The sequence below is a fragment of the Strix aluco genome, chromosome 1, assembly GCF_031877795.1.
Source record: "Strix aluco isolate bStrAlu1 chromosome 1, bStrAlu1.hap1, whole genome shotgun sequence".
Classification (NCBI taxonomy): Eukaryota; Metazoa; Chordata; class Aves; order Strigiformes; family Strigidae; genus Strix; species Strix aluco.
In genome coordinates this window covers 156,392,469-156,406,367 of record NC_133931.1, presented here as the reverse complement: position 1 = coordinate 156,406,367, position 13,899 = coordinate 156,392,469, and the positions used below count along the sequence as shown (strand labels likewise).

General features: G+C 38.0%; 1 protein-coding gene across 4 annotated transcripts in view; it reads right to left on the bottom strand.

The window, feature by feature from the left end:
- Positions 1-3,526: 3,526 nt before the first annotated feature.
- TRANK1 (tetratricopeptide repeat and ankyrin repeat containing 1) overlaps positions 3,527-13,899 on the bottom strand; it is a 61,238-nt gene continuing 50,865 nt past the window's right edge. For all 4 annotated transcript variants that reach the window (XM_074841734.1, XM_074841724.1, XM_074841752.1 and 1 more), the window contains 4 exons: positions 12,975-13,120; positions 7,647-10,723; positions 5,653-5,754; positions 3,527-4,429 (listed from right to left, as the gene is read on the bottom strand). In XM_074841734.1, coding sequence (XP_074697835.1) covers positions 4,317-4,429; positions 5,653-5,754; positions 7,647-10,723; positions 12,975-13,120 — 3,438 coding nt within the window. In that variant the 3' untranslated portion in view covers positions 3,527-4,316. The remainder of the gene's footprint in view (positions 4,430-5,652; positions 5,755-7,646; positions 10,724-12,974; positions 13,121-13,899) is intronic.

The following is a 13,899-nucleotide window of genomic DNA, read 5'->3' as shown; positions in this document are numbered from 1 at the left end:
ACCCAGCTTTCTCCATAGGAAATAAGCACCTCATCCACTTCTGCTTCAGTCCTTTTAAGCAACTCCATGTTCAAGGGCTCTTCTACTTTTGGGGACCCTGCCCAAAAGTACTAAAAATGTAAACTTCCTGAGAGAAAGGCTGTATAATGCATCTAGAGTGCCCCAAACTACATAGATGCTGACTTTGACTGGGGCATCAGTAATACTGGAGTAATTCAAACCTCAGGATATCTAAGCTGACAAGGTGAGTCACCAGCAGATCTGCTTGTAGTGTTTCACTCTAACCTGTCTATTTAGGGAAGCAGCCAACTTTTAAACAGCTCGAATGTTCTATACCTGATTGTTCTTAGGTAGAAAACTCATCCCATGATTTCATAAAGCATGTCTAGCACAAGACAAGCAAATTTTACAATGAATAGTTCACAGAGAGGCATATACACACTGAACTAGTGTAACATAGCTTCAGTAAAGTCCTACTCACCCCTTCACAAAAGGGAATTACAAAGATTAACTTCTGCAAGGTTTAATGAAAACTACTTTCTGGCATCACTATTATTTATTTGCCCGCAGAATGTCTTAGAGGTAACCTAATTCTGTCATTTGTTTCCTAAAATTTCAGCACTGGTTTACACAGGACAATTTAGAAGTTTATCAGAAGCCCAATGAAAGTAACTTATAAATGTCTGGAGTATTGATATTATTTAAATCACTAGAAATTGCATCTTTAAACCATGAAACTTTGTGTGCAGACTAAACACAAGATGGGCTGTACGTAGGCAAGAGTATTCTACCAATCTTTTTCCAAACACCATTTCCACAGATCAAGCAGCACAGAATGATCATAACAGACTTCAAAGACACTGCAACCCATCCTCCTGCAACAAGGCAGGATCAACACAGCAAAGAATGACAATATGCATACACACCACCTATGCACATACACAGACCATGCTCAGATCACAGGCTGAAAACAGCATCAGAAGTCCACATCAGAAAACTGAAATACATGCTCTAATTCTCACAGCGTATTTGTTTGTAATGGCTATTAATCTGAAAACTCAACTGCTTTGGTGTTTATCTAACCCTAAGTGTTTCACATTGACTTTGAGTATGTATACAGTCAGAAATCTTGGCATATGAATGTAGTCATGAAAACTACAAAATAAAATATGTAAACTCTTCCACTCCCCACCACACCAGCTCTTATAAGTGGGCATTAGGGAAGACACTCAAAATTTCTGACACCTACTACACCAAGACAAACATGTAAAGAGGATGGGTGTTGCCTGGTACTTTGCTAATACATTTCTAAGTTACATGTTAACTGAAAGCCTGAGTGATAGATATGCCATAAATCTAATACACAGCAAGACCCTGAGACACTTTAGTAAGTGCAGGTGTGAAGGTGTTAATGAAAACTGAATGCTCACAACAAAGGTAGAAGCTCAGCAGCAATGTCTGTGGTCCCCTTTCATATAAGAAAGGGTGCTTTGTAATTGGTTTTCAGCAAATAATGTCATGGGGATTGCTGGCAGGAAAACCTTTACTTTTAGTTACACCGAGATAAGGCAATTTCTTCCCTCCTACGTTTTCAGTGAGCATAAAGGCAAAAGGCTTCCCTTTAGAAATGAAAGCAAATACTTAAAAAATAGCAAGTGTTTAAATGTCTTGCGAAGTCAAAGTTTGTAACAGCTAATCGTTAGGAAACTGTTTTGGAATAAAACTGTGGGCAATATTATGAAACAATGCTTTTAAGAGGAATAAAGGAAAAAGGTGGTAAGTACCCATCACTTACCACACAGTCCTTCATATTAATATGAGATTCAAGAAAGCAAGAGATTTTTTTGTTGAGGAGTTTGGAATTTGGAGAATTCTTATCTTTTAGACCACTTCCCTGTCTTCCAACTACAATAAACATTTCTTCTTTTTCAATTAGGTGTCATTTTTGTATCACCAGAGAAAGAGATTTTAAGTCACCAATTTCTGTGCTTTTGAAGTCTTTTCTAAATTCTTTTCAACTCAACATGGCTTAGACAGGCAGAAGTGGGTGGATTAGCTTGACAGCCTGCATCCACTACTCGGTTCCAAGGTTTCAGTGCAATATGTATCTCACACGTACCAAGGCGCCTGTCATGGCTCTGAAGCCCTTTGAGTCAAAGGCATTACTGGTGCCAGAACACTGGAGCTTCCACCAAGGGTGAGAAAGATTTTTTAAATAAACAAAAAAACCCACCAATGGTATATCTGGACAACCCCTTTTTGCTAATTAAACATTCAAATAGGATTAATGCACACAAATCATTATTATCTGAAGAGACTCGCATGGAAAAGAAAGGTTTATATTTATTTATGCATACCATCATAGGGGAAAAAACCCTTTGAGAACTGATATTGGACTGGAGATCCAACTAGATTTCCCATCTCCACTTGAACATTAACTGAAATCTTGGCCTAATACAGCTCTGAAACCATAAGCCCTAAAATTAGAATTGCAGTTAATTTTGACTAGCTGTCAGTATTTCACATGCTATTGAAATAAGTTCCACCTGGGAGTGCTGAATCAAAGTCAGAGAATGACCAGTGGTTCGTATGGAACCATACCAAGGATCACAGGTCTCTGCAGCTAGGAAATGTACCTGAGATGGAAGTTCTTGATGCAATATAACTTCTGTTTCTCCCTTCTCCTTCTTTGTTTTCCCTTTGCTTGGTGTTTTGCAATAATGTTTTTAAAGCTTCATTTTTCCCATAAAGAGAAACTATGATCACTAGATCCTTAAACAGCCAGCAAGGATTTTTAAATTGTAGTTGTCCTTAAAAAGTCTAGGTAGCATTTACTGCCACAAATGTAAATACTCAAGCCAAGAAACTAATCAGGAAAGTTTCTTGGAGTAATCTCAAATGCAAAACACACATCGTTATAGAAAACAGAGCCAAAGAAGTTACATTAATGATCCAACTTTCTGAATTCTTCATTTCTATACAGTGCAAGAGACTAGCATTACATTTCATCAATGTATGTTTTTAAACTATCTTCTAGACGCTTGCTTAAGCAGTAAGGCTTCTTTAAGAAGAAGCACTTAGTAACGAGTCTTCTGGCAGACAACAGCAATTACAGTGCAATAGATAACTATTACTGCTGCCCACGTTGCTCTATTCTACAGTAGCATTTCATTTTCACTCATGCAAAATGTCGCACTTCCATGTCACTGAGCATAATAACAAGTTATTAAGTTTTGGGCAAAAGGTTAATTATTGAAACAATTTGTTATGTACACAAAGTGGCTTCCATTTCAAGACAAAATATTTCAACAACTAAATAATACTCTAACTAATTATGTTTAACATGCAAATGCATTAATTTTAAATGCTGTTAAAGGAGACTACAGTATGTTGGAGACATTGAAATCACAGAAGTAAAACAGTGTCAGTGTGAACTGATACTCTGGACCCAATTTGCAAATCTCACTCATGCAGCCAGTCACATACAGCTTCCAGAAAGCATTCAAAGAATAAGACAAAATCGAGAGACTTTAAAAATCTTACAGGTTTTATAAAAATGTTATTATACATTACAAAAAGCCTTTTATCAATTAAAACTTACAAAACACTTAAAATGTGTAATGGTCTTTTAAAGAAAGATTATCTATATTTCAATATGTACAGGTAACAGTTTATATCAAAACTTGATCAAATAGAAGATAATCTATCACTTTCATACCTATCTAATTAGAACTATGTACATTGTCAAAAATATGTTTAGAAATTACTGTTCTTGTCTATAAAAATAGAAAAGAGATATACTGTAAGTATCTTACCTGAAGACTCAAAAATTTCCAAATATAGCAAGACTCAAAACACAGCAGGTTTACAATGGTAACATAAAACACTGATTAAAACCTCTTAAAATCAGAGAAACTATCCTGTTTTTCTGAGTATTCCAGCTCAGAAGAATGATGATGTAAATTAACAGGGAAGAAGAAAAGAAGACTGAGTAGAAAAATACCCCTGAGATAAGGCAGAAACATTATTATTTTTTTCTACTTGTGTTTTTCTTTGGCTTTTTATTACTTTCAAGCTACCACATAGGTTTGAAAGGAAATTTGTTGTGTCATAGGTTTTAACAATTACACCATCACCACATAGATAATTATTTCAACACAATACAAGTGATAAAAAACCAATAGCCTAAGTTGCTCTTTTATCTTCAGACTCTTCCCATTTCTGACCCCATCCCTTTATTTTTCTTTTTAACATTTTTTTTATTCTAAAATTAGATTGTTAAGAGGATAGAATAGCCACCTGCATATTTTTTCTAATTACCATTTCCCACATCTTCCTTTTTTTCTTGAGGGTTTTTTATAGACAAGTTCTTCAAAAGCCATGCTTTCATCTTCCACTTCTTTTTCCAAGTCTCTATCATGCACAAAGCCTATATTAAAAACAAGAAATCAATGCAGAATGGAAAACCCCAACATCTTTTCCTCCTAATAGTATGACAAGCTATGTCAGTGCTATTTCATGTATCAGCAATATACCTTCATATGTATATAATCATGTTTAAGAAGTATTGGGCTTAATATGACAATATGCTTAAGAGCTCTGCTAGGAAGCAGAGGCTGCTAAGCCACTTGCACTAGTAATTAATTTTTACACTGAAAATCTGTTTCTGTTGTATCACTTTTGACTTTTTAAAGGAGTATGTCTCTCTCCTCTCAAGGTTCAGTTTCAGCAGATGATACATTTGCTTACTGACTTCAAAGACAGACTATAATGTTGCTTGTGAGACTGTAAGAGCACTCCCACATAGTCTTATTAACTATACCTTTCTTGCAATAGGAAGGTGTAACACAAGGCTTTATCACAATCAAATTTTCTAAAATAGAGCTACTTTAATGCTTTACATATAGTGCAATTTGTAAGCCTGATCACTTCATTGCTGCCTTTTAATGCAATCGTTGCAATCCCACAACCTAAATTTGTGCTTAAACCTAAAGATACAGGTAGGTACAATGAAGTCTTAAACTTGTCCTCGGAGTTCTGTGATGCAATAGACTGTATCAGTGTATGTTACCTCTGGTGTGAAACCAAGTGAAATGGAAGTGAAAACAAAAGCAAACCAACTGCATACAATATTTTTCCACAGAACTCTTAAAAGCAAGCTAAGGATTAGTTAGGAAGTTGGTTTCCAAGAACTTGGATCCACACTGCCCATAAATGCACTGCTGCAGCAGAATTAAGAAACAGCACTATCTTACTGGTGAAGATGAAGATAGCTTCTCTTCTGTTGCCCCTATCCTGAAGACTGCGCTTGAACCACAGTTACACGTGCATCTGCGTGCGCCTGTGTGCACAAACACACGCACACTTTATGCAGGCTGGGACCCACTGAGGGCCAGGGGAGGAGGCTTGCTCCGTTCTGCCCACCCTGTAACCTGCTGCGAGGCTCATGCTCTGGATGAAAGAGTCACTGAGGAAAGACCAGTTAACTCATGTTTTCCAGAGTGCCCCTATGGGGGTGCCCATTTCTTGTTGCCTAGAGGGTAACTGAGTATCTGCAGCACTGCTGACTTGGAGACTAAAGTGATGCTAAGAGACCATTACCAAACTGTGTCCTTGAGGGGGCACAGAAACCTGTGTAATTTGAAAACATACCTTCTTCTTTTATCCTATGAGAGTCCATTTTCTTCAGCCACTTATGAGCCTCGTCAATGGTGACAACCAATTTGTTGGCATGTTTAGTTATTATTTCTTCAGCTGAAATGGAGCACAATTAACATTCTGTAAGAACACTAGTGAGAGATGGACAGCAGCTAAAAGCCAAGCACAAAATGAAGTTACACAGAGCTGTGTTGTATGACGATGCTGCAAAGCAAGAAGCCTCAGCCACCAGTGATCTCATGAGCAGGCAAATTCACTACTGGGACAAGGATGCTGTATGTATGTATTACTCTCCATTCCAATCAACATTACTAGAATTATCAGAGAAGCTCTCCATCCTTGCACTGTCCCTTTTAGGGTATACCTGAAGCTCCTGGAAACAGTCTGGTTTATCTGTTTTGTGGTATTAAAGTTCCTAGCTTTCATTATCCCTCTGAAATTATACAAGACAAAGTAAAACATAGACCTGAGATGTTGCAGTGCTTCCTTAACTGCACCATTAAGGACTTGAAAAATGCTTGTTATAAAGTGAGGGAAAAGTAATCTCAAACGCAAATAACTCCCGTAAATATGTTTTCAGAGAGTGAAGAACAATGTAACATTCATCAAGCAACTGTCATAAAAAAATCAACTATTACTTAATTAAGCCTACTACACCTATCATATTCATCACTATCATGGTTCATTGAGCAGAAAGCCAACTAAATAATAAGCAAAACTTTATGAATTTCATCCATATGTAAAAGCTTTCCACTAAGAGTAAAGATAAAGCTTACACATGAAGACCACAATCTAACATTTAGTTACAAATTTAACATATTTCACTGATCAGAGCTGATGAACATATCAAATATTACAGTTTTTCATTACTGTCAGATATCACAGGCAGAGTGACAACTTGACAGGGTTGGTGGATTTCTACAACTAAAGCCAGTAACAATGTTTTGATTTAAGATGTCACTTTCCTGCAGCAAGTACCCCAAACAATTTCACTCCTAGGCCATTCATTCAGTAATTCTGATTTTTGCAAGCAAAACTGAATAGAATAATGCTTTAAGCATTTGAGGGAAGAAAAAAAAAATCAGATATCAAAATACATATCACTTAAGTACCATATTTTACTTGTCTTTATAATACCAGGGTTGCCTTTGATTGCCTGACACCCCACAGTTCTGTAGTTAAGTATCCACTTTTGTTCAGTCCTAGCAAAATTACAAGTTCAAGGGCAGACTAGTCAGAGATATCCTTAACCAAAGACCCAAGTACTCCTAACACTCTACACTACATATCCAAACTACTATGGCTGGCAGAACTAAATAAGTAGGAAACAGGAGAAAAACTAGTAAAGATCACCTGGTCTAATGTAACAGACTGCTGTAAGACTGTATAAATTCAGAGAACACAGCACATCTGATCATGTAGTTAAAATTCATAATCACAGAATGATTTGGGCTGGAAGGGACCTTAAAGATCACCTAGTTCCAACCCCCCTGCCACGGGCAGGGACACCTTCCACTAGACCAGGTTGCTCAAAGCCCCATCCAACCTGGCCTTCAACACTGCCAGGGAGGGGGCAGCCACAGCTTCTCTGGGCAACATGTTCCTGTGTCTCACCACCCTCACTGTGAAGAACTTCTTCCTCATATCTAATCTAAATCTGCCCTCTTTCAGTTTAAAACAATTACCCCTTGTCCTGTTACTACACTCCCTGATAAAGAGTCCCTCCTTATTCACTTTACTGTTCACCACTATAAACTCACCACTATTCACTTTACCTGTACTTTGTATAACTTTGTGTTTGGAAGAGGTGAGAAGACATATTTTAATATTTTAACTGTCTCAGTTCTTTTCCTCAGCTACCTGAAATACCTGGAAATACCTTTCTCTTGACCACATTAAGATTTTCAAATGGAGCTTTGACAGGTCTAGAGAAGTGTGGCCACAAATGACATATTAAATTGTTTAAAAGAAAACTGGAAAGGTCCTACCTTTAGCCCAGGCTTTTGTCTCATAGATTTCCTCTACTGCATCTGAAATCTTCTTAATATTCTCTTTGATTTTTCTCTGGCGTAAGTTGGAACCTTCTTTATATGCTAAATGGTCTTGGGCGTAAGTTCTCTCTATAATGGCCTCCACTACTTTCAGTCCATCATATATTATTGGATCTATCTTTCTTCTGAAAAAGTCGGCATAGTATTTGTAGGCAGCATTATTATTTTTGTGTTCATCTGTGTTTCTGTGCTCTATGTAAGCCTCACTGGCCACAGAAATTGCATTTTGTTCTGCATGTAACTTTTCTTCCCCACTGATCTCTGTTGGTGTCACAGCTTCAGAAGTGTCTGCCTCCATGCTTTCTGACCGGCTGAAATAGCTCTCAGAGCTCTGGATAAATCTAACTCCACAGAGGTCACACTGAGTTTGGTCAATATCTGCTTTTTTGAAGATCTCTGATAAAAATTCCTCTCCTTCCATTGCAACCGGCTCAGCTTTGGAGCAGGCCTTCCTTTTCCACTTCATGCACAGAAAAACAAAATAGAAGACACGACGCAGGTGGCGTTGAGCAGATGCTTTCTGCTCTTGCTTCTGTTGCTTGCTGAGAGCAATGACTTCCAGGGGATCCTTTTGGTCCTCTAAGCAATGAACCCTTTCAAGTTCCTTTTCTAGCTCATCAGTGTATTCTGTCTTATCCAAAGAAGCCGTAAACCTGTCAAGATTTATGGTTTCATACAGGATGCCCCGTATGGGTGGATGCCCCTGAGTGTACACAGAGTCCCACTTCCATCGGCAGTCAACCAAGTACTCTGCATCTCGCTCTGTCAGCAGCTCTTGCAGGCCCACAACAATTTCTCTTATATACGTAGCATCACCCACTTGTTCCACAACCCTTAGCAATCTTTCAGGCACTTTAGAGGGAGAGTCTTTTCTTATCGATTTCAGCATTGCCTTCATTTCAGGAAAGTGGTGGCATAAAAGGGATTTATATTTAGAATTCTGCACCTGGTCAGCATTCAGTAACATCACTAAGCACAGCACAACACTCCGCTCAGCCTCCCCTGAAGTTATGCAGTCAGGATCCCCAAAAGCATCCAGAAGGACATTGAACCTTCCATGAACTCCACACAAAACTTCTGCTAGGTAACAGAGATGAAATCTGAAATTCTGTACAGCTACATATGGGTCCTTTGGTCTATACTCCTGTATAATAGAAAATGTGTCTTTAAGTTCTTTGCTATGGTCCTTGCTTCTGAACAAAAACTCCCAGTAATGGAGGAGGGCAATGTAACTCTTTGGAAAGCAGAGAGTAATGTTCTTGGAGAGACGCATCAGGACAGCACAACAGAGAATATACTGGAATTCCAACAACATTACCGTATTTCCTATGCTTGGAATCAGGTACCTCGTGCATTTCTTGACCAGAACATTCATAAAACGGAAAAAAAACCTTTTACAGTTTTCCGGGTTCTTATGAACATAGAATTGCTCAAGTGAATTTTCGAGAAGCCGAATGAAGCACAAGTGCGTTCTTCCTGCATTTTCGGCATTTTTATCAGGTAGCAACATACCATGTCTGCCCTCTATTCCTTTGGCCTTTCCTCCTTGGCCTTTACTCTTTGGGGAGTTTTTTGCCTTTGACAAAGCAAAGTTTAATTCTTTGTTATAATCATCCTCTTCCTTAAAAAGAAGTTTCTCAAATTCTTCAGGATATCCTGAAGATAAAATGGAAACTTGCATGGCACTTAGCCACAAGTCAGTTGATTCTCTTCTGGCTGCAGTGTCTTCATTTTTAAACTTAAATGCGATATACTCCTTCAACACCGCTCTACAGGGCTTGGAAATAATGTTACTGAATTCCAGTATTTCTTTGCATGCCTTTGGGTTCTCAGACAGTATTCTCAAATGAAAATGATTAGGAAAAAACATTCCTAGGAGAGCTCTACACGATGCATATTTGTCAGCAGTCAAAATGTCATTAAAGCTTTTGCACTGACTCAGTAGCTCTTTAGGGAAAGTGCGTGTGGCTTCCAACAGCAGTCCATTTATTGCCACCAGATGCATTTTACACTGAAATACTGTCTTTGCCTCATGGCGCAACAAGGGCTTGTGGTAATCCTTACAGGTTTTATCTTCACAGTTCAAACCAACAATGAACTTCATACAAATATCAGGGTAATGTTTGTTCAGTAACTCATTGGTGATAGAGCACAACCTGCTTAACAAGTGCTGCTTCAAAGCTGATTTTACCTCCTCTGTGCTTACTGAGAAATCACCTTTGGTCTTCCTCTCTTTTAGACTTGGTTTCTCTGACAAAAACTTGAGAATGGGTTCAGCTTCATTTTGAGACACCTGGCAACTGTCACCTGTTGGGACAATCCCAAAATAGGCAAAGCATGACTTCACCATATCTTTCTCTGCATTGGTGGCTGCTTTCTTCAAACCCCTAACCAGACTCATAAGAGCCATTAAGCCACGTATTGCCATAAAGAGGATGTTCTGGCTAGGAGTGTTGCAGCGAGATAATGCAAAGAGAGCTTCGACTGCACCCGCAGAATGATTCAGAGATAGGAACTGACAGTATGCACTGCTCAGCTTTGCAAAGTCTCCCTTCAGAACTCCCTGCAAAAACATAGCCTCAGCAATGCCAGATTTCTGCTTGGTTTGTTCACAAAGTTCAAGGGCTTCTCTCAGGATGACCTCCATGTCCACCAGGTCCGATTCTGAACAGCGAGTCACATCGGCACGTGCTGCAGCAAGCAAACATGATGCACGGAACTCTTTTATAGCTGTGAGGTTGGCTGCTTCCAAAGCAAACCCATGTTGTTTCATTAACTTTGCAGCTTCTTCCTCTCTACCTTCCCTTTTCAGTAAGTCTGCTGTTTGGCGCAAGCATCCACGAGACTTCAGAAACTCAAGCTGATCCTCTATATCAAGTTTTGAGAGGACTTGCACCATTTCCTCAGTTCTGTTCGTACTCAGGTACTTTGCAGCTGCTTCCAAATACAACTGATTTGCTGTACATGAAAGTTTGGCAACCATTTGCCCTTTTGCTTTTAACATCTCTTCATATCTGAAATAATAGATACATGAATTTACTACCATAGATGACTAACCTAGCAAAAATCATCTTAAAAGATTGTCCTGGTTTCAGCTGGGATAGAGCCAATTTTTCTTCTTAGTAGCTAGAATAACGCTGTGTTTTGCATTCAGTATGGAATTTGATATGAGAAGAATGTTGATAACACACTGATGGTTTTAGTTGTTGCTAAGAAATCAAGGACTTTTCAACTTCCCATGTCCTGCCAGTGTGCAGGTGCACAAGAAGCTGGGAGGGAGCACGGCCAGAGCAACAGACCCAAACTGGCCAAAGGGATATTCCATACCATAGAGCGTCATGCTCAGTATATAAACTGGGGACAGTTGGCCGGGAGAGGCGGATCGCTGCTCGGGCATCGGTCAGCAGGTGGTGAGCAACTGCACTGTGTGTCACTTGTCTTGTCTTGGGTTTTATTTCTCTCTCTTTTTGTTATATTACTTTTCATTACAGTTACAATTATTATTATTGTTACATTTTATTCTATTTTAGTTATTAAACTGTTCTTATCTCAACCCGTGAGTTTTACTTTTTTTTCATTTCCCCTCCCCATCCCACTGGGAGCGGGGAGGAGTGAGCGAGCAGCTGCGTGGTGCTTAGTTGCTGCCTGGGGTTAAACCACAACAAAGATCTACAGAAAGATTTTAGTTACGACGTCAGACTGTCTGAAGCAAGATCATTAAAATTTCTGGTACAAATAAGATCACAAGGTTTACAGCATTGATGAATCTTTCTCCATGCTGTCAAATCACTGTGCAAACGATTTTAATCACATTTTGCCAGTGACAATCTTCTCTTTATTAAAGTAAACCTCAATACAGAATGGTTGTTTATGTGAACAGAAGTCAGAATGAAATAAATGCAAATTTCAATGAATTCTCCACATGCCAATATAGATAATATTCTGTAAAATTTACATAAACCAATCAGTTTAGAGAACTCTTTCAATTCTGTTTTATGTGCCTACATATATTTTGCTGCTTATTGAGAGCCTGAGCAAAGTACCTGGTTGCATCTTTCAAAACACACACTTTAAACACTCAGTTATTAATTATTATTGTCTGATGTGAAATTATTAAGATATCCCCTAAGCCAGTCCCGCAAAAGTATTCCCTCCTGCATGCTGAGAATGAGTAATTTTTTCCTGATGGGTGAGTAAATTATCATTAGCCTTTCATTATCATCTTTTTCATTATAAACGTGGGAGTGCAGATTTTTGTACCTATGCCGATGAATTTGCATGAATGATTTGGGGAGGCTGATTTAAAAAATTGTTAGCTGGTAAGGTGACTTTAATGCTTGAACTTTTTGATCAAACTATCTCTACATATTAAACAAGCTTTAGTCCTTCAAAAAACAGTTGCCATTATTAAAGATGCATCACAAAGGATTTCAGAGAAGGTGTGTAGCTGTAGGCCTTGCTAGAATTCTAGTTGGTGTATATATTCTTTAAAAGTCATCAATTTAGGTGAAAGGTGTGGCAAATAATTGAACTGTTTATGCAAGAATGGGCTGATGAGGTCACAGGGATGGTGCCAGATGTAAATTTCTGCCGAAAAGATACTAATAAAATCAGTTTATCAAACACAGTGTTCGACAGTTCTTAACTGCCCTGAGCCAGCACAGGGGAGAGATGGTATCTCATAGATATAGATATCATCATAGATATCTCATAGATATCTCATCTCATAGACTGGGACCAAGCATCTGTCAGAGAGGCAGCATAAGCTGCTCATTTAAATTACTATTCTTTGCTCTTAAGTTAGAGATTTTGAGAGACAGATAGTTCATTTGCCACAACGACCACTTCATTATATACCATACATCTAATGGTTATACTCCTACAGAAGTCAGTGACTAAGTGGCTAAATCCATTACTATTTCACTCTTTGAAGTATTTAATATTTCTGTTAAATGTTTTTGTCATATTTACCATAAGAACCTAGTTCAGAGGACTGGCTGAAGGAGAAGTTGCGTGACTAGTAATACTGGAAAAAAATTCCCAGGAAAATGAAGCTAGTCACTGCTCCAGTTCTGAAAGCAGTAGAATGCTTTCACCGTGTTATCATTACCCAAGTGAGAATTTGGACAAAGTTAATTTAACTTCGTAGAAAACAAAGTCACCAGCCAAAACTCTTGTGCAAATTTTATGGTGAGCCAGCTGTATTACGTTAAATTTGGAAATGGAAATGAGAATTATATTCCAATACCATCTTGGAATACATACCTTTCAACTGCCTTTGCTGCTTCTTCATAGAGTTCTTCCTGACAATACATTTTAATTGCCAGATCAAACTCCTCAATTTGTTCATAACATTCAGATGCTTCTTTGTAGCACTGGCTTTTCTGATAGTAAACTGCAGCATCTTTCATCTGCAATGCAGAAGTCAGTAATGAAACTGAAGTGCTCTAAACAGTCAAAACTACATGAATAGAATAAATTTAGTAATTCCATCATGTAGGTGGTCTTATAGAGAAGCACACTTTAATAAAATGTAATTAAAGTATCTGAATGTAATCAAATACGTATTAAAGTAATCATCATTAAAACAGAACGTATTTTAAAAAAACCTTGTGTCCAAAAAACTAGAATGTAAAATTAAAGTTATTATACAGGATTTCCAAAGTACTTTTTATTCACCCAGCTATGCCTGTTGTTAAAAAACACAACACACACTTCTGTTGACTTGGAAATTTCTCAGAATCAACAGGATTAAATTAAAAGAGTTATGGATACAGAATGGGAACCCTAACCTTGTATCTTAAACTTTAAATATTTGGGAACAATTACTTTACATTCTTTTAGTGGAAATGCACTAAAAATAAGAATTGTTAAATATCCTCATACACTTAGAAAATTATTGTTAGTAGATTACTTAACCCTTACAAGTTTCAAGGTTCCATTTAGATGGCTGTAATAAGTGAAGCTTCAGTATCATCAGAGTATTCAATGAATTAACAGCCTAAGTTTCATGAAATCAGTCATTAATTAGCTTTTGACTGCAAAGCAGAAATGACTGATGGTGGCATTTGAGGAAAGCCAAAGAAATAAACCTAGACTGCATAATTGCATCATTGTCCTCTTCATTTTTCTTCTGGCTATTCTGTGACAAATGCTTCCTCTTGAACGGCCCAGCTTAAAGAGCTGTTTT